General features: G+C 45.4%; 1 protein-coding gene across 2 annotated transcripts; it reads left to right on the plus strand.

Annotated features, from left to right (window-relative positions):
• The first annotated feature begins 51 nt into the window (after positions 1 to 51).
• Positions 52 to 27,073, plus strand: SCIMP (SLP adaptor and CSK interacting membrane protein). Of its 2 annotated transcripts, XM_066255334.1 has the most exons (5): positions 52 to 135; positions 16,786 to 16,909; positions 19,483 to 19,546; positions 23,490 to 23,563; positions 25,365 to 27,073. In XM_066255334.1, the coding sequence occupies exons 1-5, from the start codon at positions 121 to 123 to the stop codon at positions 25,571 to 25,573; spliced, it is 486 nt and encodes a 161-aa protein (XP_066111431.1). In that variant the 5' UTR covers positions 52 to 120; the 3' UTR covers positions 25,574 to 27,073. The 2 variants fall into 2 exon arrangements, with proteins under 2 accessions (XP_066111431.1, XP_066111430.1); XM_066255333.1 differs by lacking the exon at positions 52 to 135 and having other exon boundaries at positions 16,741 to 16,909.
• Positions 27,074 to 27,696: the final 623 nt, after the last annotated feature.

Raw genomic sequence — 27,696 nt, forward strand, 5'->3', positions numbered from 1 at the left:
GCTAGTACTCACTGCACTGGCGTGGGTAGAAGGCCTGTAGGCAAGGAATGCCTCTCATCAGCTGTTCCTGAGCCACAGCACTCAGGACACTGCTGTCCCCTCAGCTGATCACATCTAGACATGGCTGCAGCCCAGGTAAGCGTCTGGGCGTGTGTCAGTGTGAGGGCCATCTGGGCTTGGGCTGGGGGCCTGTAGCTGGAGTCATGGTACAACCACTGGGCTGGGTTGGAGAAACCCTGGTCTTGAAGACTCCATAGTGTTGATCACCGGCAGAAGTGACCTCAGAATCACTGCACTGCTCTGCGCCTCCATTTCCTCATATGTGTGTTGGGTGATGAAGAAGCCTGTGTCTCAGGTTGATTGACAGTGGCTAGGTATGAAATGTGTGTGCCGCAGAGAGATTGCTATCTCTCTGGATTCTGATGTTTTGGTAACTGAAGACCCTAATGGGTCTGTGCTGGAGGCAGAGGTGTGTGGAGGGGTAGACTGTGTGAGCCTTGGGCTGCATCTTGGAGCTGTCAGATGAAAACCCTGAAACACCACCAGCCTAGGTATCTCTGTTCCTGTGCCTCTGGTGTGCAGGGATGTGTTTATAAGGCATCTATCTGCCTTCCAGAGGCCTCAGGATTGAGGTGTGTTGGGTTGGGCCAGATCTCCATTTTGTCATCTGCTCTTGCCCTCTGGAAATTTACTGTGGGGCAGACCTGCGTTCGGCTCCATCACCACTTCTACCCTCTCACGCATCACTTGTCCCGAAAGCCACCCTCTTTCCCTTTGCATGTAGCAACCTCCGAAGGAGCATCCAACGTGGAAATTGCTGAGCCCGGAGAAGACAAGAACGGCAAGCTTCTTTTTATTTATTTATTTTTTAAGGATCTTTTCCCCCCTCTGAAAATTGGGCAAGTACAGAGAAATAGGGAAACAATGACCCCAATCTCCACTACCTCATAACAACCTTTGGAAAGAGTTTGGCTTTTGCCTTCTAACTTTTTCCTAGGTAGAGGTATTTTGAAAAGTTATCATTGTCTTATTTTGATGTAAATACATTCTAAAAATAGAAACACAAACGTCACTGCTGTAACCAAAGCGCAGGCATCTCTGTCTGGATCGACTTCACCAACCTATAACAGCAACATTATTGCTAGGGAGCCACTGAGTGACAGGTTTTGTGTTCTTGTTTAGAATCAAACAGATAAGAAAAGTAAGCAACAGCAAGAGACAATTTGGTTGGACCCAAAGAAGGACTTTTAGGTTTTGGAAATCCTGGGATAAATGGACTAGGAAGTTTGAATAATCTGCCAGTCTAGAAGGCGCTGCTAAGGGAGACCACATCCCACCAGCATCTCAGAGATACTAAGAAAGTGACCTGTTTGGGAGCAAGGAGCAGAAGCTCTTTTAAGATGGTGGTATCTCCATTTTTTAAAATGTGGGGTTTTTTTTATGCTTCACAGCAAGGCTCGGTGATACAGATAGAAGGAAAGACCCTACTCTCACACAGTAAAATATCAAAGTCATTTTTTCTGTGTTTCCTCCTAGTCATCCCAGCCACCTACTCAGGCAACGGTATGTGACGATGTGGCTGAGTACAGACACAATGCTGCATTCTGCTCTTTCATTTTGTGCAGCTTCCCAATAGTGCTCTCCTGATGTTTTCTTCCCTTTGCTTGATTGCTGCACCCTATCCTGCCCTTCTGGAACTTGATTCTCTAACCTACCAGTGTTTGACTGCTGGATAGCTCCCTGATTATCTATATTGAGTTGCACATATTTACACACTTAGGTTTTACTTTCTTTGGATTACTTCTCTTTATCTATTTATTTATTTATTTATTTATTTATTTATTTATTTCAGAGACAGCGCGAGAATCAGAGAGAGGAATAGATAGGGACAGACAGACAGGAACGGAGAGAGATGAGAAGCATCAATCATCAGTTTTTCGTTGCGACACCTTAGTTGTTCATTGATTGCTTTCTCATATGTGCCTTGACCATGGGCCTTCAGCAGACCGAGTAACCCCTTGCTGGAGTCAGCGACCTTGGATCCAAGCTGGTGAGCTTTTTGCTCACACCAGATGAGCCCGCGCTCAAGCTGGCGACCTTGGGGTCTCGAACCTGGGTCCCTCCGCATCCCAGTCCGACGCTCTATCCACTGCGCCACTGCCTGGTCAGGCTGGATTACTTCTTAGGTTAGATTTCTAGAAATGATATTATGGAATCACAGAACGGCTCCATTTTTTAAAGGTATTACCATTTGCTTTCAAAAAAAATTTAAGTCAATGTATACGGCCCATAGTCATGCTGGAGGACCCATTTCACCACAACTTTGCCAGAATAGGATTTTATCATTCCTTTTAGATTTTGCTAGCAAATAGGTATAGTCTCTAACCATGGGCAAACAAAGATGCCAGGGGAACAATAAACTGTTTATATCAGGGGTCCCCAAACTACGGCCCGCGGGCCGCATGCGGCCCCCTGAGGCCATTTATCCGGCTCCCGCCGCACTTCTGGAAGAAGCCCCTCTTTCATTGGTGGTCATTGAGAGGAGCACATTGACCATCTCATTAGCCAAAAGCAAACCCATAGTTGCCATTGAAATACTGGTCAGTTTGTTGATTTAAATTTACTTGTTCTTTATTTTAAATATTGTATTTGTTCCCGTTTTGTTTTTTTACTTTAAAATAAGATATGTGCAGTGTGCATAGGGATTTGTTCATAGTTTTTTTTTATAGTCCGGCCCTCCAACGGTCTAAGGGACAGTGAACTGGCCCCCTGTGTAAAAAGTTTGGGGACCCCTGGTTTATATAATGGTTGAGCATGTACAAACAGGTTCTATAATGAAATCAGTCAAACAACATGATTAATCTGGGAGTAATGGTGTGATAAACTATCATATTGAGCATGAGGTGAATTCAGGTAAGAAATGCTCATGCTGACTTCTAAGTATTAGCTGAAATACTATCTCTAGTCTCCTAGAACCTTGAGATCTAGGTTGAGAGCAGCTCAAACCCTCATTCAGTGCCCTGCTGAAGTCCAAAGCCCTCCCCAAGACTTCTGTGGGGTCCCATGGTTAGCATTGACTCCAAGTCCTATGGGTGAGCCTCTGTTCCAAACAGCACTGACCAAGGGGTAAAACTCAGCCCTTTCTCGGTTCCCTACGCCCAAAACAAAATCGTTCACCAAAGCGTGGCAGATGGCAACAAACTTTACTAAAGATTGCATAGGGGGCCACCAAAGGTGTCTAAAGCAGCAAGGGGAACAACAGCCCTGTTCTTAAAATATCGTGGCCTCTCTATCCCTGAGCACCTTCCATCAGTTGCTTCTCCCACCTTTGTAACATGAGGCTGGCTCCCCCCCCTTCTCCTGTTCCTTCTCATCTCCTTCTCCCTCAGAAATCCACATCCCCCACCCACCCAACACACAGAGGCGTTCGATCTTCTTCAGTTCCTACCAGCAAGCTTCATTCCTTGCCCAGCCAGTTCCATACACTAAAGGCGGCTCATTCTATTTTTAACTTTTATTTTTTTAATGTAACAGAAATAAAATGCACAGATTTTAAATGTACAGTTCAATACATTGCCCAAAACAAGATGTAGAATATTTCCATCAGCGCTTTCCAATCAGGCCCTTTCCTCCAACATTGCTATCACTATTCTGGTTTCTATCGCAATCAAATCGTTTAGTCTGCTCTCAAACTTCTTATAAAGAGAAGCATACAGGTTATGCTCTTTTGCTTCTTTCACTTACTGTTTCCAGGATTCATCTACATTGTTGTGTGCATTGGGAATTCATTTTTTAAAATTTCTAGGTAGCATTTCATTGTATGAATATACCAGCTTATTTATCCATTCTTTGGTTGAATTCCATACTGTTTTACAGTTTCGCATTTTTTGAGTAAGCACAATGTGCCCAGATGGTTGATATTAAGAATAAGAGTGTGTTTTCTCTGGCCAGTTAGCTTGGTTGGTTAGAGCATCATCTCTAAGCACAGAGGCTGCTGGTTCAATCCCCAGTCAGGGCACATATAGGAACAGCTCCACATTCCTGTCTCTCCCTCTTTTTCTCTTGCTAAAATCAATTTTAAAACATTAAAAGAATAAGAGTGCAAGCAGGGCAGAGAGGAAAAAATTTCAATGGAAGAGTGATAAAAAGATAAAAGAAAGTTCAAATTTTACTAATACATTTTACTTAACCCAATATATTTAAAATATTACCATTTCAATATGTAATCCATGTAAATATTGGTTAATGAGATTTTTTTTTGTTCTTCTTTTTACATGAAGTCTTTGAAATCTTGTGTGCTTTTCACACATATCTAAGCTCCAATCTGCTGCCTAGCTCAGTAAGTGCTCAGTAAGATAGCCTCATGGGGCTGGTGGCTGCTGTCTTAGGCAGTGCAGGCCTCGGTAAGGAGATTAGTGTCTAAAGCCACGTGGTCTCGAAAAGCAAGGAGCTGGGTTAGAGTTCAGATCTCCGCAGCTTCCTGCTGAACCATTTGCAAGTGTCTCTCCTTCTACAGATATTTTTTTCAGATTTCTTCCAATGTTAACTTTCTGAAACTCTAATTCCCCTACCCATGCATTCTACCCACACCTTTTAAGACTCATGACTATTTCAGCCTGACCAGGCGTGGCACAGTGGATAGAGCGTTGAACTGGGACACAGAGGGCCCAGGTTTGAAAACCCGAGGTCACCAGCGTGAGTGCAGGCTCAGCTGGTTTGAGCAAGGCTCGCCAGCTTGGGCCCAAGGTCGCTGCCTTGAGCAAGGGGTCACTCGGTCTGCTGTGACCTCCTGGTCAAGGCACATATGAGAAGGCAATCTATGAACAACTAAGGTGCTACACGAAGAAATGATGCTTCTCATCTCTCTCCCTTCCTGTCTGTCTGTCCCTATCTGTCCTTCTCTCTGTTTCTCTGTCTCTATCTCACACACACACACACACACACACACACACACACACACAAACCCTCATGGCTATTTCAGATCATTGATTCTTCTAAAGAAAAACTCGAGTTTTTCAACACACAGGACAGGACCATCAGTGGGTTGTGAAATAAATTTGGGGGGCTTACACTTGGTACTTTTTTAAAAATGAAATTGGCTAGGACAGGTGAGACAATGTTGGCATGCATCACATGTCATAAAGACATTTTATGAAATTTGTTTTATTTATGTGAATATACAAGTAGCTGTCTCATGAGAAGCTGTATTTCTTACTCTGAGGTTCTTGGTTAAAAGTGGGTGCTAAATAAACCCACAGTCTCTGGAATCCCCAGTGATGGGTAGTGAGTAGGATTTCTGTCACTGACTTCCCAGAAGTGCCTTTTGGGGAAGTGAGACTTGGGGCTAGGATGGCTGTTGCTTTGCGCTGCTCTCCCACTGTCACCACTCAGAATTGCAACAGACTCACTGACAAGATGCCTTAGGTTCCTGAGAAATGGGGAGAAACGAAAGAGATGGGGAGAAATGAGAGAGAAGCTGGAACTCCGCCCGCCAATGTTTGCATGGCCTGTGCTTCCCAGTCAGCTGTTCAATGCCAGCAACAAAGGGCGGCATATGGAGGGCAGGGAGCCTGCCTCCGGTCATGTGTCCCGGCGAGTTGGCTTTAGAATTCGAATGCACAGCACTTGGATCCAAACTACTAATGTTAGGTTGCCAAAGGAGGAATACACAAGGCCTTATGATTTTTTTTTTTTGTAACAGAGACAAAGAGAGGGACAGATAGGGACAGACAGACGGGAGAAAGATGAGCAGCATCAATTCTTTGTTACGGCTCCTTAGTCTCCTTAGTTGTTCATTGATTGCTTTCTCACATGTGCCTTGACTGTGGGCCTTCAGCTGACCGAGTGATCCCTTGCTCAAAGCAGCGACCTTGGGCTCAGGCCAGTGACCCCGCACTCAAGCTGGTGAGCCCACGCTTAAGCTGGATGAGACCACGCTCAAGCTGGTGACTTCGGGGTTTTGAACCTGGGTCCTCTGTGCCCCAGTTCAATGCTCTATCCACTGAGCCACCCCCTGGTCAGGCCTTGATGAATTTTTTTTTTTATATAATTTTATTTTTTTAATGGGGTGACATCAATAAATCAGGATACATATATTCAAAGATAACAAGTCCAGGTTATCTTGTCGTTCAATTATGTTGCATACCCACCACCCAAAGTCAGATTGTCCTCTGTCACCTTCTATCTTGTTTTCTTTGTGCCCCTCCCCATCCCCTATCCCTCTCCCATTTCCCCCTCCCCCCCGTAACCACCACACTCTTATCAATGTCTCTTGGTTTCACTATTATGTCCCACCTACGTATGGAATAATACAGTTCCTGTTTTTTTCTGATTTACTTATTTCGCTTCGTATCATGTTATCAAGATCCCACCATTTTGCTGTAAATGTTCCAATATCATCATTTCTTATGGCTGAGTAGTTTTCCATATTGTATATGTGCCACATCTTCTTTATCCAGTCATCTATTGATGGGCTTAGGCCTTGATGAATTTTTAAGAAGTTTATTTATGCATCTGCGAACAGATGGGCTGAGATCCTAGTGGCACCGGCCCTGAGAGGTTAACAAGCCTCAGCCCATTCAGGACTGAGTTTGGCTCTGTTTCTCACCCCAGGGGGTAAAACTCTGTTACCTGTGGTGGTTAAACAGTGGAGGGGTTGGTGGTTAACGACCAAGCAACAGAATGTTCAGATACATGAGGGGAGATGATCTGCTGGCAGGATGTCCGAGGATCGGGGGAGGTAAGATATAAATCAGGATTGCTCAGGTGGAGAGTTACAAGAACTGCCCCAGTGCCAGATCACCTAAAGTTTGGGCGGGGGTCCTGGACCTGAACCTAACACCGACTACTACTAACCTGCATTGTTATGGGTGGGAGGTTCCCCCAGCGTTAGGGGAAAGAGTTCTGGGCGTCATTCATTCATGTGGTCACAGATATGTATGGAGCACCTCCTGTGTTCCAGGTGATGTTCTGGGTTCTGGAAACAGTAATAAAGAGTGAGGCAAGGCCCTTGCTCTCACAGTTTACCGGCCAGTGTGGGAGACAGACAGTGAACAGGCACAAGTGTCTTTTGTGTACTGATGATAACATACTGGGAGAAAGGGTGGGTGTCTGCCTCCACCCCCACCCCAGCAGTTTGCCCATGGACTCTGCCTCCTACTTCAGAAAGAATGGGCACTTTGGGGTGCAACCTCTTAACTTCCGCCCCCATACCCCAGGCTGGTCCTTTTGGCAGCATGCCCTGTCCCAATCCTGCTCCCTTTTATTCTTTTCTTTTCTTTTTTTTTTTTTACAGAGACAGAGAGAGAGTCAGAGAGAGGGATAGATAGGGACAGACAGACAGGAACGGAGAGAGATGAGAAGCATCAATCATGAGCTTTTCATTGCGACACCTTAGTTGTTCATTGATTGCTTTCTCATATGTGCCTTGACCGTGGGGCTACAGCAGACCGAGTAACGCCTTGCTCGAGCCAGCGACCTTGGGTCCAAGCTGGTGAGCTTTGCTCAAACCAGATGAGCCTGCGCTCAAGCTGGTGACCTCCAGGTCTCGAACCTGGGTCCTCCGCATCCCAGTCCGACGCTCTATCCACTGTGCCACCGCCTGGTCAGGCTCCTGCTCCCTTTTAAAAGCTCATCCTTCCGCCGGGGGCCAGCGAAGGTATCTCTTCTGCTCCTCAGATCTCGATCCTGCTGCTCTCTTATATCCCTGTATTTTGTTTTTGTTCTTGTTCTCTCTCGTGGCACCTTCACAGTTTTGTTTTGTTTTTCCTGTATTTTTCTGAAGCCGGAAACGGGGAGAGACAGTCAGACAGACTCCCGCATGCATCCGACCGGGATCCACCCAGCACACCCACCAGGGGGCGACGCTCTGCCCACCAGGGGGCAATGCTCTGCCCCTCTGGGGTGTCGCTCTGTTGCGACCAGAGCCACTGTAGCACCTGGAGCAGAGGCCGAGGAGCCATCCCCAGCGCCCGGGTCATCTTTGCTCCAGTGGAGCCTCGGCTGCGGGAGGGGAAGGGAGAGACAGAGAGGAAGGAGAGGGCGAGGGGTGGAGAAGCAGATGAGCACTTCTCCTGTGTGCCCTGGCCGGGAATCGAACCCGGGACTTCTGCATGCCAGGCCGACGCTCTACCACTGAGCCAACCGGCCAGGGCTCACCTTCACAGTTTATAAACACAGAAGTCTCTCGTATTTTAAACATACAACATTTCCTCAACCTCAGTTTCCTCCCCATTCTTGAAATCCAGGCTTCTCTTGCCTTCTGGGCTTTCATTAGGAGGAGCTCCCTTTAGCCTGGTAGCCATTGTGGAGATCCTGATGAAGGAGATTCAGAGTCTGTCCTGAGGGCAGGCTGACTGAGGAGAAAGGGGAGAGTCTGTGAAGTCTGGAGAGGATGACAGGAGGGAGAATGATGCCTCGACAACAGGGTCTTCCTAGGTCCTCTTGTTCCTGCAAGAACTTCATTCCTACATCATCTCAGTAATGATTCTATCCTAAGGACACTGGATATAATTCCAGGATCTCCCTGCTCCTGCCAGTGCCCCAGGGAACAAATCCGGGGATCTAACAAAGTCATTCACACTCTAGTAAAAATCAGTTTTTCTTCCTCAGAGTCTGGCACACCCAGGCAAATGAGGGGAAGAGGAGAGAGGGGGATGCATGGAACTTGGCTCTGGAAAGAAGTGACTTATAATGATGAAATTTCAAACACTGTGTGACAAGCAGACAGTAAACATATTTGGGTTCCAAGAGTCCTTTTTAGTGCCTATCATAAAGTGCATTTGGGGCCTATCACCCCACCCAGCTGCTGCCCCTACTGCTCCCAACTGTCGCGGTGAACAAGCCTGCAGCTTCCTTGCCTGCCCCAGCAGGGGCTCTGCAGACCGGCCAGATGCAGTGTTCCTCCCGAGGCCTGAGAACCAGTGGCAGTTGTTAAAAATGCTGATACCTGCCTCACCAGATGGTGGCTCAGTGGATAGAGCATTGGCTTGGGACACTGAGGGGCTAAGTTTGAAACCGTGAGGTCACCAGCTTGAGCTCACTAGCTTGAGCACGGGGCCACCAGCTTGAGTGTGGGATCACAGACGTGACCCCATGGTTACTGGCTTGAGCCCAAAGGTTGCTGGCTTAAAGCCCAAGGTCACTGGTTTGAGCTCAAGGTCGCTGGCTTGAGTAAGGGGTCACTGGCTTGGCTGGAGCTCTCTCCCCTGCCCCCACCAAGGCACATATGAGAAAGCATCAATGAACAACTAAGAGTTGATGCTTCTCATTTCTCTCCCTTCCTGCCTGTCTGTTTCTCTTACAAAAATAAAAGAAATGCTGCTACCTCACACCAGACCTACATATTAGAATTGGGAGTGGTGTAGAGACATATGACCCTGGTGTCTGCCTTTTAATATTTATTTCAAGGCCCTGGCTTGGTGGTCACCTGCTAAGGCCTTAGAGTCAGAAAGACCTAGGTTTGGCTTTTGATTTTTCTACTTGATAGCTCTGCAACTTTGGGCAAGTTATTGAACTCTTGTAAGCCTCTATTCTCTTACCTATAAAATGGAATAGTAATTATGACCAGCTTTACAAAGCCTTTGGGAGGATTAAATGAAATGGTGCATGTATAGAGTACTTAGAACTCATGGTAAGTCAGCACACAGTGCATGTTACTTCTGTAAAGTGCATTTTCATATTGAGGTTCCTATTATATGAAACAAGCCACAGCTAAAAGATGAGGTCTTGCCAATATTGGAAGTTCTTTAATGAGGGTTCTGCTTTCAGTTCTGTAATGAAAAAGAAACTTCTATCAGTGTGGTGTCAGCCTGGCAGGAAAGAAAGCATGAATCTGGCATCAGACAGGGCTGAGACATCGTCCGAGTCACCAGCTGTGTTGCCTTGAGTAAATTGCTTCACCTCTCTGAGTTCTATTTCTTCCACTGTAAAATGACAGTAATCATAGACCACTCCCACTATATAATAAGGTTATACTAAAGACTAAGTGGTAACACGTATGTTACTGGTTCTCAACCTTGGCTTCTTATCAGAATTGATTGGAGAACTTCATTAAAACAAACAAAATCTCAATGGCCAGGCCCCCGCCCCAAATTAATTTAATCTGAGTGTCTGATGTGCTGCAGATAGCAGCAGTTTTTCAAGCTCCCCAAAAGATTCCAAGGTCCTGGCTGGGCTAGGAATAACTTACGTTATTCTTCAAGTTCTTGGCCAGGGCCTAACATACTCAAGGAACCTGATAACTAGTAACAAAAGCATGCTGTCATAGTTCCTCTTCCTTCTTTCATTCACCATGTCCATTAAATGCTGACCAGTTGACAGAAGCTGAGGCAAGGCACTGCAGCTCTCCCAACAGCTGGGACCCTTACACCTGTACATGTGGACTTACCCTGGCACCCCTACTCCACCCCATGCTCTGGGACCTGCTAACCTACAGTTCAGAGCTGGACCTGCTCTGGTCTCACACTGGATCTTACCTTCTTCTAGCCAGTACTCTACAGTGGGCCTCCACTCTGGCTCATAAGCTCTGCATTATCTCTGAGTCTGAGTCCTGCCTTGAGAACCTTCCTATGTCAGAGAGATGCACCATTGCTAGCTTTGAAGCTGGAGGAAGGGCCAGGAGCCAAGGAATGTGAATGGCCTCTGGCAGCTGAGAAGAACGCGGGAATTGCGTTTCCAGTAGAGGGAGCTCAGAGCTGTCCACACTTGGATTTTAGCCCAATGACATCATGTTAGGCTTCTGACCTCCAGAACTGTAAGACAATACACTTGTGTTGTTGTTGTTTTTGTTTTTTGCATTTTTCTGAAGCTAGAAACAGGGAGAGACAGACTCCCGCATGCGCCCGACCGGGATCCACGCGGCACGCCCACCATGGGGCGACGCTCTGCCCACCAAGGGGCGATGCTCTGCCCATCCCGGGCGTCGCCATGTTGCTACCAGAGCCACTCTAGCGCCTGAGGCAGAGGCCACAGAGCCATCCCAAGCGCCCGGGCCATCTTTGCTCCAATGGAGCCTTGGCTGCGGGAGGGGAAGAGAGAGACAGAGAGGAAAGCGCGGCGGAGGGGTGGAGAAGCAAATGGGCGCTTCTCCTGTGTGCCCTGGCCGGGAATCGAACCCGGGTCCTCCGCATGCTAGGCCGACGCTCTACCGCTGAGCCAACCGGCCAGGGCTACACTTGTGTTGTTTTAAGGCACCGTGTTTGTGGTCATATGTTAGAGCAGCCATAAGAAACAAATACAATTTGCTTCTCACTGCTGCTGCCTGGGTTCCCACCTTATTCCTGTGGGGAGTGTCCTCTGTCAGTGACATTTCAGTCCAATTCCAAAACTTTTAAGTCACTTTTGATTATTAAGCAGACTCATTTTAGTTTTTAAAACTGAGTTGTGCTATATTTCTTAAAGCTTTTATTTATTGATTTTGAGAGAGCAAGAAAGAGGGGGCAGGGGAGGAGGAGTGGGAAGCATCAACTTGTAGTTGCTTCTCGAATGTCCCTTGACTGGGTAAGCTGAGGGCCTTGAACCAGCGACCTCACCGTTCCAGGTCGATGCTTGATCCACTGCACCACCACAGATCAGGCAGTCGTGCTACTTTTAAAACTTCAATCTTTGACTCTCTAGTGAAGGGAGTTGAAAGGAAGGTGGGGCTGCCTCAGCGACCTCTGCTTCCTTCCCCTGCATTTTCTTCTCTGGTATTGGATAAAGGAGGAAAGACAGAGACAGGCAGTTTCCCATCAGTGGGCCATTCCTGCTGAGCTAGTCTGTGGTGCTTAGTGAAGACTGGCCCTTGGCCCTTGAGAGGTTCCCCGTGTACCTTGGGAGACCCAGTTGCATCGCTGAGCTGACTGCCAGCATTCTCGCACGAGAACACATCTTTGCCTCATGCTTCAGTAGCGCTCAGCCCTCCTGCACTCCACAATCTTATCTCCTCCAGGCCTGCTGACATGGGTACAATTCGGCTTGCATACCTTCCCAGGGCCTGAACTTGATCATGCAGCCATTGCATGCTGCCTACTGGCTGTACTCCCTGCCATCACTCCCCATCACTCACCGCTCTGGTGGCACCCTGGCCATGAAACTATCCTGGTGGCCCAGAGAACATCCTACTGGGAATGGAGGTGATTCTCTTTGGGCCTGTCTCTCAGCTGCACTTTCCTGAAGAGCCAAGCTCTGCTTGGTTCTATTGAAAGGCACCTCCCAGCAGTCCGTGCTGAAGAGGACTGTTTCTCTGGTCTTAGTGGGCAGCTTATTCTCAACTGCGGGTTCTGATCATTCATTCTTGGGAATCCTCTGGCTCCTCACACCACATATAAGTACCACCACGACGCTCCTGTCAAAGTAAGATAGCCTGAATCCCGTTTGGTTTTTTGTGAATGACTTGGGATCATCATGACTAATGGCAACAGAGGAAGGCTCTGTAACATAGGAAACTTCTGCCCCCCTTCCTGCCTGGGTGACCTTGGGCAGGTCTTTTCACCTCAGTTTCAGCTCTGGTGGGGTGGAAAGGAGGGTGGCGGTGAGAATGAGATCATCTGACAAATGAGAAGGCACTTGTGGACTACTCGGTACACTGAACACGCTCAAAACATCTGAGGGAAAATCATATCCACTTGACCTGTGAGAATAAAACTGGAAATGACCCATAGTTTCACTTTATGACATAATTTCTTTAAACTTGAAATCTGAATTACGGCTTTTCATGGAATTTGCACTATGTGGTTGATTGACTCTTTTTTCAATTTTATTAAACTAAATACACTGTACAAATAAAGAAGCGAGTAATCCAGAGGGTTTATAGTGGAAAGTTACAACCCCCTGTCTTCCCGCTTCCTTTCTTCCTTCTGGTCATGCTCCACAGATGCAATAGTTTATTTTCTCCATCGATTGAGAAAGAGAGAGAAATGAAAGGAGATGGGGGAATGGAGATAGAGGGAGAGAGACAGAGACAGAGAGAGAAGCATCAACTTGTCATCCCACCTAGTTGTTCTACTTAATTGCGTCTTCATTGATTGCTTCTGATACATGCCCTAACCAGGAATCAAACCCACAAACATGGTGCACCAAGACGGCACTTAATCCAATGAGCCACCCGGCCAGGGTCAAATGCAACAGCTTTTAATTCTTGTGTCCTCGTATCCACTTCTATTGCTCTAAAGAGGATGTTTATGTTGCTTTGTGGAGAAATCCCTCAAGAGTAAAACGAAGACAAAGAGGGAAAATGAGACAAAGAGACACAGATTTGAATAAGAGAAAAGAGAAGGAGAAAATGAAGGGAAGAAATTCTATTTATCTATCTGTCTATCCTACTTATCTGTCTATCTGGTTCCCCAGAGCTAAGAATGTGAGAGTCCAAAAAGAATTTTTTTTTTTTAAGTACGAATTAAAAGGACTTTGGAAAAAAAGGTGAGATTTGCCTGGCCTGTAATGATGCAGTGGCTAGAGCACTGACCTGGTGCACTGAGGTTGCCAGTTCAAAACCCCAGGCTTGCCCACTCAAGGAACATACGAGAAGCAACTGCTACGAGTTGATGCTTCCCGCTCCTCCCTTCTCTCTCTCTCTCTCTCTCTCTCTCTCTCTCTCTCTGTCTTCTTTTTAAAATAAATAAAATCTTTTTTAAAAAAGTGAGATTCCAATTTTGGATTGTTGAACAAAGAAGCTGTCCTCTGATAAGTGGTGGCTTCTTAAGCCCATTGCCTTTTGATCTCATTGGGCTTTACAAAACCAACTTCCACAACCCCCATTGAATGTCAAGTTTCTAGTCTTCATTGTTTCTTTTACCCATTTGTTCTTCTTCCTCTATTACTTTCTTGTGTGTATCCTGAAATGGTGATCTACAACAAAACCTTGGCCTAGTGCCTGCCTGGGGAGATATAGCCCAAATAAGTCCCTAGTCACTGGCCTTTTGCTCTCTTAAGAGTAAATCCCCAGCATATTACAACATGGATAAATGACAAAAGCAATGTTGAGCAAAAAAAGCAAGCTGCAGGCCCTGGCCAGTTGGCTCAGTGGTAGAGCATCGGCCTGGCGTGCAGGAGTCCCAGGTTCAATTCCCGGCCAGGGCACACAGGAGAGGCACCCATCTGCTTCTCCACCCCTCCCCCTCTCCTTCCTCTCTGTCTCTCTCTTCCCCTCCTGCAGCCAAGGCTCCATTGGAGCAAAGTTGGCCCAGGCACTGAGGATGGCTCTATGGCCTCTGCCTCAGGCGCTAGAATGGCTCTGGTTGCGGCAGAGCAACGCCCCAGATGGGCAGAGCATCACCCCCTGGTGGACATGCCGGGTGGATCCCGGTCAGGCACATGCGGGAATCTGTCTGACTGCCTCCCCGTTTCCAACTTCAGAAAAATACAAAAAAAAAAAAAAAAAAAGCAAGCTGCAAAATGATGAGTATAGAGCAGCACTGGTTATACACGATTGGTTTTGCCACACATAACTTTATGAATAAACAAAGAGCATTATAATTGATTAAGCCAAACCTTCACTAAAGGAACAAAATTTGGAACTGAAAATCCAAATTGTAATATAGCAACTTAATAAATAAGGACATCGTACCAGTAACGCACATTTTAAAATAGTAAGCCAAGTTAGAAAGTTATTGTAGTAGCAATGGCATTAGCAGCAGCCTAATTTTGCCCCTGCTCCTCTGCCACCTGCTTGGGTCCTTGTTGACATTGTTAATATCACTCAGAAGCATGAATCAGAAATGGCACTATATCAATATGCCTGGTGAGTTTCCATTGGCTGAATGGTGACATAGGAAGCTGATTCTCATGTGACTGGGATACACCAGGATCTCTCCCAGGCCTCAAGGATTATTGTTACTTTAATATCCGAATAAACTGGCAGAATGCCCATTCCATGGGTGAGGAGAGCCCAGCACCTCCCCAAGATCTTCCTGAATTCCTAGAGGCGACTCCTGAGTCATCCTGCAGCCCTCTCCCCACTGTCACTTGGAGCCTGGCCACTGCTCTTCTCTCTATTTGCCCCTATGTCACCCCCAGAATGGAAACCACTGCACACATGTCCAGGTTCTGTTCATACAAGCTTTATAAAAAGTTTTTCTATTGATTGATTTGAGAGAGAGACAGAAACATCGATTTGTTGTTCTACTTATTTATGCATTCCTTGGCTGATTCTTGTATGTGCCCTGATCGGGATGGAACCCGCAACCTTGGCACATTAGGACAATGCTCTAATCAACTAAGTTACCCAGTCAATGCCGTACAAGCCTTTGTTATGCAATTTAATTGAAGATTTGATGGGAACAAATTATAATAATTTAAGAATGAATATTATGTCTGACCAGGTGGTGGCGCAGTCCATAGAACATTGGACTGGGATGCAGAGGACCCAGGTTTGAAACCCTGAGGTTTCCAGCTTGAGCGTGGGCTCATCTGGGTTGAGAGTGGGCTCACCAGCTTGAGCGCAGGGACGATGGCTTGAGCACAGGGTCGCTGTCTTGAGCATGGGATCATAAATATGATCCCATGGTCTCTAGTTTGGACCCAAATGTCACTGGCTTGAAGCCCAAGGTCAATGGCTTCAGTCCAAGGTTGCTGGCTTGAGCAAGGGATCACTCGCTCTGCTGTAGCCCCCACCTTCCCCATCAAGGCACATATGAGAAAACAATCAACAAACAACTAAGGAGACTAAGGAGCCACAATGAAGAATTGATGCTTCTCATCTCTCTCCCTTCCTGTCTGTCTGTCCCAATCTTTCCCTCTCTCTGTCTCTGTCACACACACAAAAAAAGAGTGAATATTAGGTATAACTGTCCTATAAAGGCACTGGTCATGTTCCACTGTGGAAACCTTTTTTTTTTTTTTTTTTTTAACGAGAGAGACAGACAGTGACACAGAGAGACAGAGAGGGATCAAGCCAGCGACCTAAGGGTTTCAAACCTGGGTCCTCTGGGTCCCAGGCCGATGTGCCACTGTGGAAACTTTCTAATGATGCTCCAAGTTTCTGCTCTCTATCCACTCAACTTTATTAGATATAACTGACATATAACACTATGTAGGTTTAAGCTATACAGTGTTGCAATACAGTTATATATTGCAAAATGGTTACCACCATAATGTTAGCTAATACTTTCATCAATCACATCACATAGTTACTGTATAATTTATTTTTTGTGGGGAGAATATTTAAGATCTACTCTTCTCAATCTCTCCCTCTGCTGCTACCTTCTTCCCAGACTTTCCTCCTCTCTGGTCCACTAGCCTCAGCTCCCAAATTCCTGTTACTTTCTTCGTGCACTAATTCTAGTCTGCATCTTCTTCACCTTCTCCATCCTGACCAAACTTCACTTAGAAACACCCATCAAGGTATTTTTCTAGCCCCCACATAAAAAAAAACCCTCAAAATTCTACCTCCATGTTATGAATTAAGTCTACATTGTCTGATATAAAAACAACTGCAGTCAATTATTGCTTTAAATGTCATTTCCCCCTCCTACTGCGTGTTTGACAGTGTAAGAAAGAGCAGTGATTATGTCTTCCATTTCTAGAGTACCTACCTAGTCAGTTTATATCTTATTCTGCTCCTCACAAATCCCTATGAAGTCATAGGTGGTGTCACTCCTATATTGCAGACGAGAACACTGAGGCTCAGAGAAGGTTAAGTGACTTGCCTCGGGTCTCCCAGCTGCTCATCGGCAGGGTTTGACCATGAACCACTGCCTGCCTGATCCCTAAGCAGGCGTATTCTCATACAACATGGTAGGTAACTGCCCCTGACGCCCCAGGATGCCTTTCACTCATGCCTCATTTCTCTATCTCCATTCTCCTCAGGAATCCACTGCAATGGATTGGTGGAGGGACAATTTCTGGATCATCTTAGCTGTGGCCATCACCATAATCTCTGTGACCATGGGCCTCATACTGTACTGTGTCTGTAGGCGGCTGCTCAGACAAGGTAATAATCATGTCACCCGGGCATGTGGAGAGGTGGTTATCAGTGCACTAGGGCTCCTTTAGGGCAAGATTAGTGCTGAACTTTGGATTAAGCACCATGCACTCTGGGTTTCAGTTTGAGCACTGCCACTAACTTGTATCCCTGGGCCTCATCTGCATGGTGAAGGGAGGGAGGTTAACTAATGTCCGAGAACTCTTCCAGCCCGAATGGCTGGGTGAAAGCTGAATCTGTTTCAAGGCACACTATGCCCAGAGTTTTCTCTCTTTATTGTGACTGCTGATCAGAGCATCTTATCTTTGAAACTTGAAATAGAGCACAAGTCTAAGTAACGTAAAAAACTGTCTTGAGACCCTGGCTGGCTGGCTTGGTGGTAGAGCGTTGGTCCAGCATGTGGATGCCCTGGGTTCAATTCCCGGTCAGGGCACATAGGAGAAGCAACCATGTGCTTCTCTCTCACCTTCTTCTCTCTCTCTCTTCCCCTTCCGCAGCCAGTGACTCCATTGGTTCCAGTGTGGCCCGGGCCCTGAGCATAGCTCTGTTGGTCAGAGCATCAGTCTCAGACAGGTGGATCCAGGCCCAAGTACATGCAGGAGTCTATCTATCTCCCCTCCTCTCACTTAAAAAAAAAAGGGAGGGGGGTAGAAAAAGAAAAATAGATTAAATTTATGATCACCCTGTTTGTCCACTGTGATTGCCCCCTGTGAGATCATACTCTGAATTTTGGTATTATCACCCTTGTCCAGAGGTTCTTGGCATCCTCAGACATAAATAAGCATCTGCCTGGAGATTAACACTAACTTTAGATTATCTACTACTGGGTTTTCAGTTTTGATATTCATCTGCAGAAACATGAAATCTTTGATTCAGTGGTATGTTTTCTTGAGATCTTATTCCTTTACATTAGGACCTAACCCTGGAGTACACTTGGGGACGGTAAGTACACTGAAAGGTACTGGTACTGCCACTTTCCTCTGGAGCACCCTGAGCAGGCATCCCTCCAGAATCAAGGAACTGTCCACCGGCTGCATCTGGACACAGCCTCGGAATCCTGCTTAACCCAGTGCTGGAAAGTCAGGGCTTCAGAAGAAGTGAAATCTTTTTGTCATTCTTCTCAATCCCTTTTTAGAAATAAGAAAATTAAGATTCAGTGGGAGGTGGAGCCTTGGTTGAGGTCTCATAGGAGTTAGTGACAAAGCTGGGAGTAGAACTTGTGTCCACTGAGCTCCCTGTTTACTATTCTTTCCTCTTACCTTTTGATGGTGACTTTTTTGTGTGTATGACAGAGACAGAGAAAGAGAGATGGGGACAGTTGAGACAGACAGGAAGGGAGAGAGATGAGAAGCATCAATTCTTTGTTGCAGCACCAAAGTTTTCATTGATTACTTTCTTATATGTGCCTTAACCAGGGGGCTTCAGAAGAACAAGTGGCCCCTTGCTCAAGCCAGTGTCCTTGAGCTCAAGCCAGTGAGCATGGGATCATGCCTATGATCCCACACTCAAGCTGGTGAGCCTGCGCTCAAGCCAGATGAGCTCACGCTCAAGCCAGTGACCTCGGAGTTTTGAACCTGGGTCCTCCACCTCCCAGTCCAACACTCTATCCACTGTGCCACCGCCTGGACAGGCAGTAATTATTATTATTATTATTATTATTATTATTATATATTTTAATACGAATGGTATATTCTGGCCCCTCTAGTCCTCTATCCATTTGCTTCCTTAAAACATCTCATTTTCAGCTAAAGAGAAAAGTATAACCTGAACAAAAACTTTATCTATTTTTTTATTTTGACCCACTCTTATTAACAAGCAGTTTATAACTAATAACTTATATGCCCAGCATGTCACAATTTACAAACTGCTTTTCCCATTCTTTATCTCATTTCCTCTCAAGCACGCTTGCTATTTGACCGATATTTCTGAATGCTGACTACATGCCAGGCAAATACTAAGCAATGAGGAAATAAATGCAGTCCGCGTGTCCCAGCCTTCCCTGCATTAGCGAAAGGCTCAGCCAGCCTGGGTTCAATTCCAGCGCTACCAACTTTTTTTTTTTTTTTTCTGAAGCTGGAAACAGGGAGAGACAGTCAGACAGACTCCCGCATGCACCCGACCGGGATCCACCCGGCATGCCCACCAGGGGCAACGCTCTGCCCACCAGGGGGCGTCGCTCTGCCGCGACCAGAGCCACTCTAGCGCCTGGGGCAGAGGCCAAGGAGCCAACCCCAGCGCCTGGGCCATCTTTGCTCCAATGGAGCCTTGGCTGCGGGAGGGGAAGAGAGAGACAGAGAGGGAAAGCGCGGCGGAGGGGTGGAGAAGCAAATGGGCGCTTCTCCTATGTGCCCTGGCCGGGAATCGAACCCGGGTCCCCCGCACGCCAGGCCAACGCTCTACCGCTGAGCCAAACGGCCAGGGCCCAGCGCTACCAACTTTTTGTCCTGTGTCCCTAAATCTGTTTCTTCTTAATGGTTTTTCCAAATATTCTGAACTCACCTGGTTTCTGAGGATTTTTAAAATTTAAAATCACAACTTTTGCTAATTCTTTTTAAGTGAATATGTTTATTTTTTCCCCTCAGGCAAGAAATTGGAAATTACTAAGTCCTTGAAACAAAGGCAAAAAGATGGAGAAATGATGTATGAGTAAGTGGGGGAAGTCCTTCTGCTTTTTAATTTTGGGAACAGCCTGTTCACTTCTACTCTGGGGCCTACGATGCTGTGCGAGTATGTTAAACGCCTACTTTTCCTGTACAGCCAGTGAAACGTCATGTTGACCATTCTCCCACTTTAAAGGGAGTAGGCTCAGGGTTTTGAGGGCGCAGGGCACCATCTATCTCTCTGCTCTCCAAGTTGTCTACTTTGATAGAGGTCATAGGTTGGGCTCTGTGTTCTAGGTCTACCACTCAGGGTTAGTTCTGCTTTTCTTTTCTTGAAATGAATTACAAGTACAGTATAGTCCTCTAAAAGCTATGGTGCTAAAAAAAAAAAAATTAAAAAAAAAGCTATTATGTTGAACAAAAATACACCATCTGCTTACTTTTGTATTTTGTGATATCTTTAGGGCTTTATGATTGTTATTCATATTGGGGGTCCCCAAGACCACCCTTAGTCTGGATGATTCACTAGAAGGATTCAAGGGACTCAGAACAGTTGTAATATTCATGCTTATGGACTATTATAGTGAATGGATGTGGATTAAAATCAGCAAAGGAAAAAGACATGTTCATACAAGCTTTATAAAAAGTTTTTTTATTGATAGATTTGAGAGAGAGACAGAAACATTGATTTGTTGTTCTACTTATTTATGCATTCCTTGGCTGATTCTTGTATGTGCCCTGGTCGGGGATGGAACCCGCAACCTTGGCACATTGGGGTAATGCTCTAATCAACTAAATTAGGGTAGAGTCTAGGAGAGACTAGATGCAAGCTTCCAGTTGTCCCCTCCCTGTGAAATCACATGGACAGTGCTTCATTCTCCTAGCAATGAACTGTGAGAAGCACTTCCAACCAGAGAAGCTCACCTGAGCCCTGATTTTTAGGGCTTTTACTGGTGATAAGTCACATAGGTGTGGAGTGCCTGCATAACTAATTTAGCACTCAAGTCACTCTAGAAGCCGAACTGATACAGCATGACCAGAGCCCATAGGCAAACACCAACAGTCAGACACCATCAGTCACCTTGTTAGCATAAACTATCTGGCTGGCCCAAGGCCCCAAGTATGCAAAGTCACTCTTATCTCAAGAGCTTAGAGGTTATCTTCCAGGAGCTTGTCTAGTGTACATGCCTTTGTTTGGAATGTACACACCACCTGAAACAAAATGCATGCTTTTCTAAAATGAATTTTGTTGGGGCTTCTAGGGATCCAGAAAATAATAGGCCTCTTCCCGACCAAATCTGACCCACTGAGAAGTAAGACAAATGTGTCAAGCAGCTAGGTAACCAAAATATTGCCTTTATTAAGAACAAAACTGGCATTGTAGAAGGTGGCTGTTCGCCATGGGCAAGAGCGTTTTCTAATTCAAAACCAGGTGAACATTCCTGCACATTCACAGGTAGCTCTGGATAATCTCAGAATGTAGGACAGCCCCGTTCTCTGAATGCCAAAGACCAGAGCAGAATATACACCTTCTGCATTCAGGCCTGCTCTGCAGGAGAAAGTGGGAGGAGCTTGATTTTCCCCAAATTTAAGGTGAGATAAAATTTCCCTCTTCTAGGTAGAGCCATGGAGGGGTGGAGATAAAGGTCGCTGATGGAGCTCTTGCCACATATTCCTTTCTCCATTCACCCCAACAACCTTCATTCCCAGGGGGACTGAAGCACATATAGGAGACCAAAACTTGCCTCAGAAGAATCTAGTACTAGTTTGAAAATCAGAGTATACAGAGGGGAATGGAGATCTAGGTAAGGAGGCTTGCTTGGAATCTATCTTTTTGTTGAAATCTCTTAACGAAATATAATATGAATACAGAAAAGTGCACATGGTAAGACTAAAACTCAATGAATTTCCACAAACTGAACAGACCCAGGTAGCTGGCACCCAAACCAAAAAACCAAAATTACCAGCACCTCAACATCTTATAGTCCTTTCCAGTCCTTCTGTCCTAAGCATAACCATTATCTGAAATAGAATAGGTTTGGGGTTTTATTTTTCTTATTTTTACGCTTTATATAAGTAGAGTTATGCAGTATGTATTATTTGGTGTTTGGCTTCTTTTGCTCAGCATTTTCATGACATTCATTGTTTGTGGTTATAGCCTATTCATTCTCATTGCTATAAAGCAGTGGTAGTCAACCTGTTCCCTACTGCCCACTAGTGGATGTTCCAGTTTTCATGGTGGACGGTAGAGGAGCAACCAAAGTATAAATTAAAAAAATAGATTTAATTATAGTAAGTTGTTTTATGAAGATTTATTCTGCCAAACAGCGAAAATCCGACAAAGTACTTGATAAGTAATTATTATTATGTGCTTTAACTTGCTGTAACTCTGCTTTATGAATTTTATAAAGTAAAGTTACTTCCCTACTTTAGAAATCACCATTATTGTGGAACTGGTGGTTGGTTAGAAAATTTTACTACTAACAGAGATACAAAAGTGGGCGGTAGGTATAAAAAGGCTGACTACCCCTGCTATAAAGTATTCCACTGTGAGAGGGAATCATGATGAATTTCTCCATTCTACTATTGATGGGCATTTGGATAGTGACTAGTTTGTTATGATTAGTGCTACTATGAATATTCTAGGACATGTCTTTGGATGATCATATGCAAGCCCTTCGGTAGCATCCAGTAGTGGAAGTGCTGTCACACAGTGTATGCACAGTTAGCTTTAGAAGTATATCCATGTTGCAAATCAAAATACAGCTGGTCAGTGGTGGGATTCAGCCAGTTCGCACTAGTTCAGTAGAACCAATACCTAATTTTTTGTTGAATTCAGTGAACCAATTGTTAAAATGGCACTTGTAATCAGGGTTCTCTCTAAGGTGGATGCCTGGGCAGCCGCCCAATGTGGAAATCACAAATTTACATTCCTTACACTTTTTTTAATGTTCATCTGTTCAACAGCGTATTCTAAGTGCCATAGTAATGTTCATTCCATCCATAGGTAAAAAAAAATTGCAAGTGAGGATGCCAATTAAGAAGCAATATGGCCCTGGCCGGTTGGCTCAGTGGTAGAGCGTCGGCCTGGTGTGCAGAAGTCCCAGGTTTGATTCCCAGCCAGGGCCCACAGGAGAAGCGCCCATCTCCTTCTCCACCCCTCCCCTTCTCCTTCCTCTCTGTCTCTCTCTTCCCCTCCTGCAGCCAAGGCTCCATTGGAGCAAAGTTGGCCCGGGTGCTGAGGATGGCTCTATGGCCTCTGCCTCAGGTGCTAGAATGGCTCTGGTTGCAACAGAGCAATGCCCCAGATGGGCAGAGCATCTCCCCCTAGTGGGCATGCCGGGTGGATCCCGGTGGGGCACATGCGGGAGTCTGTCTGACTGCTTCCCCGTTTCCAACTTCAGAAAAATACACACACACACACACACACACACACACACACACAAAAGAAGAAGCATTTTGGAAATATCTTAAATAACAGTTTTATTGTTTTTTGTCAGTATTATTTAATATTTTAAAACTCTTATAACACAATCTAGTTTTGTGTACCTCTTTTATTGTTCTTATTTCAGTATTGAATGCATGAAAAATAAACTACGTTTTGGTATATCATTTTTTTATACTTAAAACAGTCATTAGGGCAGAGAACTAGTTGTTAAACTATTTGAATCCCACCACTGCAGCTGATGCTTACCTCCCCCTCTTAACCAGCTCAGGTGAGCACAGGAAGGGATCCTCCAAACTCTAAGTCACAGTGTCAACTCCCTTCTCTCAAATCCAGCTGTGCTCTGGGCTAGAGGAAGTGGTTTCTTCAGAGTGCCAGTTACAAACAGGGTGCAAGATCTAGAAAGGAAAGGTAATGCTTCCAAAGTTTAGAGTCCAAAATTTGAATGTTCAACTTTGTTCACTTTCCTTGATGTTTTCCTTTAAATCTACGAACAGCAGGCGTGGCCAAAACCAAACACCAACTTCTCCTTCTTTCTCTCTAGGAATATTCTCAATGAAACACCAGTTCAACTGCCCCCTCTGCCACCCAGGGGTTTGCTTTCTCAACAAGATGCCTGTGAGTATATCTTGCTGTTAATAGTCTTACTCAGAGTAAGATAACAAATGTATCTAGATGTGTTAGTTGGCTCAGGCTTCCCATAACAAAATACTATAGACAGGATGGCTTAAATGACTGAAGTTTATTTTCTCAGTCCCAGAGGCTAGAATCCAAGATCAAGGTGCCGGCTGATTTGGTTTCTGCTGAGGACTGTCTTCCTGGCTTGCAGACAGTTGCCTTTTTGCTGTGTCCTCACTAGGCTGGGGAGAGCTTTCTGGTGTTTCTATAAGGGCACTAATCCTACTGGACCTGGGCTGTATACAGTCTTATGACCTCATTTAACATTAATTACTTCCTTAGAGGCCCTATCTTTAAATACAGTCATACGGCATGGGGTATTAGGGCTTCAACATACAAATTTTGTGGGACACAGAGAGTCTATAACACTAGAATTTGCAGATGGCAGCAACCCATTTAAAAGATGAATAAGTTAAAAGGGTTAGAATAAGTTATCAATGCTCCCAATATTCAATTTATAAAATCATATTCAAATCCCAGCTTAGAACATTGAGTAAGAAGGAACTTGGAGTTGTTGCAGGGCCTCTCACACTTCTATCAGAAAAACTCTGCCGGTCTCCTTAAGTGAAATGTTCTCCCATAAGCTCTTCACACAGTTGGGTTTGCCTCATCCTTCAAGTGTCAGCTCAAATATCACCACCTCAAAGAGGCCATTCTTAATCACCCTATCTAGAGAAATCCTACTAATTTTCTTTATGAATGTAATATAAATTATCAAAATTGTCTTATTTAGTTATTGTTCATTTGCTTATTTATCAATCTCCTCCACTAGAATATAAACTGGAAATAAGAACTTTTCTTGTCTTATTCACCACTGCTTACCCACCACTAAGAAGCACCTGGAGCTTAGTAGGTAATTAATAAAGATGTTTTGATTGATAGGTAATATTAGCTACCATTTATTGAGCATGCACTGTGTGTTGGACCCCATGCAAGGTACTTTATGAGTAATATTTCATTTAATCTTGTAAACAAGGCTATGAGGCAGGTACATTATTACTACCCTCTGACTGATGAGGACACTTAGGCACAGAGAAGTTAACTGACTTATCCATGGTCACATAGCTCGTGACTGCTGGAGCCTGAATATAAGCTCAGGTCTGTCTAACCACAGAGCTCTGCAGAATATGGAATGATGGCAGTTTTTCAGGTTCTCTTAGGAAAAGATGAGATCGCGGTACAAGTAGTTCCAGTCCCCATGAAAAGTGGAGTTGAGCTGTTTGTCATCCTTCCCCTAGCCACTTTAGTCCTTTTGTGGTGTACCCATGCTCCACTAATTCCTCCTTTTGAAAACACCACTGTCCCCTTCTTCCTTAGCAGAGAGATTCATACACGAGCAATCAGTGATAGTTCTGGAAACAGTGTAAGTCATTTTGCAGGATATGCCAAAAAGGAAACATGGTTTGTACCACTTCCTTATAAAAATTAAGATCTGTAGACACAACACTACTCCCTTGACCATTTTTGGTCTAAGTTTCTGTTTTATGGTTTCCACTGCCATGTGACTGTAGGCAGAAAGACACGGCAATCAAGACGTCTGAGTAATACTTGCCATTTTCTCACATGGGCGATCCCAAGACTGTGTCATGTTGGTTCTTCAGTTTCCTTTGTAAAATGGGCATCTGGTCCACCAAGAAAGGAAAAGATCACAGAAACGCATGAAAACCATGCTGGGCCACTTGGTCAAAAATGTGTAAATACATAAGAGCTTTGCATGTAAGGACCTTTCTGTATATTCTAGCCCCACAGGAAACCCCAAGTGAGCCACCAGCGACATACACATCGGTAAATAAAGTTAAAAATAAGAAGACAGTTTCCATCCCAAGCTATATCGAGCCTGATTGTGACTATGATGACGTTGAAATCCCTGCAGATATGGAAAACCATCATTTTGCAACAACCATTTCTTCTTTTTGGCAAGCTAAAGAGGGTTCACACAGCTTATTTTAAAACCACCAGGAATGGTTTGAACTTCTTTGTGTCTTCCCCGAAAGCAGTGGTGACATTAGGAGGCTCTGTAAGATAAGCCTTGCCTGAACCTTAGGTGAAGAAGCATCAGCGATCAAATGACCGCAGCCAGAAAAAGATGTGGTTGCTCAGCCCTGAAGACAGAGAGGAGTCAAGTTTTGAGCTTCTGCTGAGCGAGTGTCCACCGGAAGGACCACTGGGCTTCATGGCTCCCACCCGGAGAAACCGCTCTGTTCTTGGCACTCTTCCCTCTTTCCTTCCCTTCTCTGTATGGTTCTAAGTGATCTTAAAGCTTGGTGTCTATGCATAGCCGCCTAGGCTCCCATCCCCAGCACCACCACTATAGAGCACAAGGTCTTCTCGCCACCAGCCCCACCCACCTCCTGCGTGGAGTGTCTGCAGGTGATAGTTGCAGCTGAGCGCCCTTGTGTGCAAGTCACCACATCAACCTTATGAGTTCTTCAAGGGTGGAGAGAGCTTTCTGTTCTTGTGAACCCTCCCCGCCTACACATAGCTCAAATCCCAGTGTGTCTTGATGATGTCAGCCAGACTGAGCAGAGAGTTTCAAGTTCTCACCTAGGTTTTTTCCTGTGCTTCCCAGTCGCACCAAAACAATCAACAAATTACAGGCATCACAGGTTGAGGTGTCCTTTGGCAATATGTGTGTTGGGCTACAGGAAGAGTAGTTTTTCCCAAGAAAAATTATGGGAAACAGGAAAGAAAGGGGTAATTAAATGGCAGGCTCAAAAGGAGAGTGAAGGGGGTTTAACACCCTCCTCCATAACTTTTATTACTGCTTCCACCCCTTACAAAGTTCTGTGCAAACAGCTCCAAGCCCCTTCCCTCTAGATCACTGTCCCTGAGCATCTGGGAAGCAGAACCTACAGTGTGATATGCTGCAACTAATGAGCTGCCAAGGGACTGGGCCGCTGCCCTGCTGAACAAGTCCCCTAGTGTGGTCACTGAGCCTTGAGTCAGCTTCGTAGGCTCCTGAACATCATCAGTTCTTTCGAGTTGATACACGAGAGCTCTAGAACTTGACATTTTCTGACCAGACTCACAAGATACTGATTTCTAAGCCATCCCTGGGAAACGCAGGTAATGAGCAGGCTTACAGGGCGAGCAGGTGTATGGTGAAAAGGCCTGGGAGTGACTGTTGGACTGAGCTCCTTCTCCAGAGATGTAAAATATGTTCCTGACATATCAAGCTTCCTCGTCAACCAGTGTTGGACCTGAGGAGGCACATCCTCCTCCCAGGCTCTCTCTAGACTCCAAGGAGACTTCCAGCTTCCTGTTGATACCTCCTGGTTTTAGGCCAGCAGTTCTCTCACTATGGCTTTATAGAACTCTCATGTTCAATGCACCAAAAAGAGGTCTCTTATAAAAACAATAAGTTAAGAGATTGAAGTGTTCTACATACATGCTCTCCCCTTATAAATTTTCTGTAAGCCATTCACATCTATGACAAAAATTAAAGGCAAATGCCAGAAAAATGTTAACTCCTTCCTAGTGTCTGTGACATCACTCTCCTGGCTCTCCTCCTGCCTGTGTGGCCTATCTCCGTCTTGTTCGTGAACACTCATGAGTGATCTCACTGATGCCCACAGTCTTAGTACCCTGTCTATTTTGACAGTTTCCAAATTGCAGACTCCAGCTGAGCTCTCTTTCCTCAATTTTAGACCGAACAGCTTCCAGGATATCTCCATATGACTCTCCCCCAGTCCCCTCAAGTTCAACATATTCCGCAAAGAACTAATTACCTTCCCCACTCTGCGTCCCCTGTGCTCTGCCATCTCCTCCTTCATTGCTGAAGTCAGAAGCTAACATACTATCTGCAGTCCTTCTTTCCAATGTCCCCCACCTCCTGTTGACTGTACCTCTCAAAGAGCTCTCCAATCAATCCACACGTCTCCATCGCCATTCCTAGGTGAGTTGTAACCATCAGTGGCCAAGAGACCCCAATAGCCTCCCAATTGGTCTCCCGCCTAAGGCGTCCCACCCTCCGATCCCGTCAACATGGCAGCTTGTGATTTTCTAAAGTGAACATATGACTACGTAACTCCTTTGCTTAAATCTTTTCTTTACTCACAATCCTCAGAAAAAGC

The sequence above is a fragment of the Saccopteryx bilineata genome, chromosome 2, assembly GCF_036850765.1.
Source record: "Saccopteryx bilineata isolate mSacBil1 chromosome 2, mSacBil1_pri_phased_curated, whole genome shotgun sequence".
NCBI classification, from domain to species: domain Eukaryota; kingdom Metazoa; phylum Chordata; class Mammalia; order Chiroptera; family Emballonuridae; genus Saccopteryx; species Saccopteryx bilineata.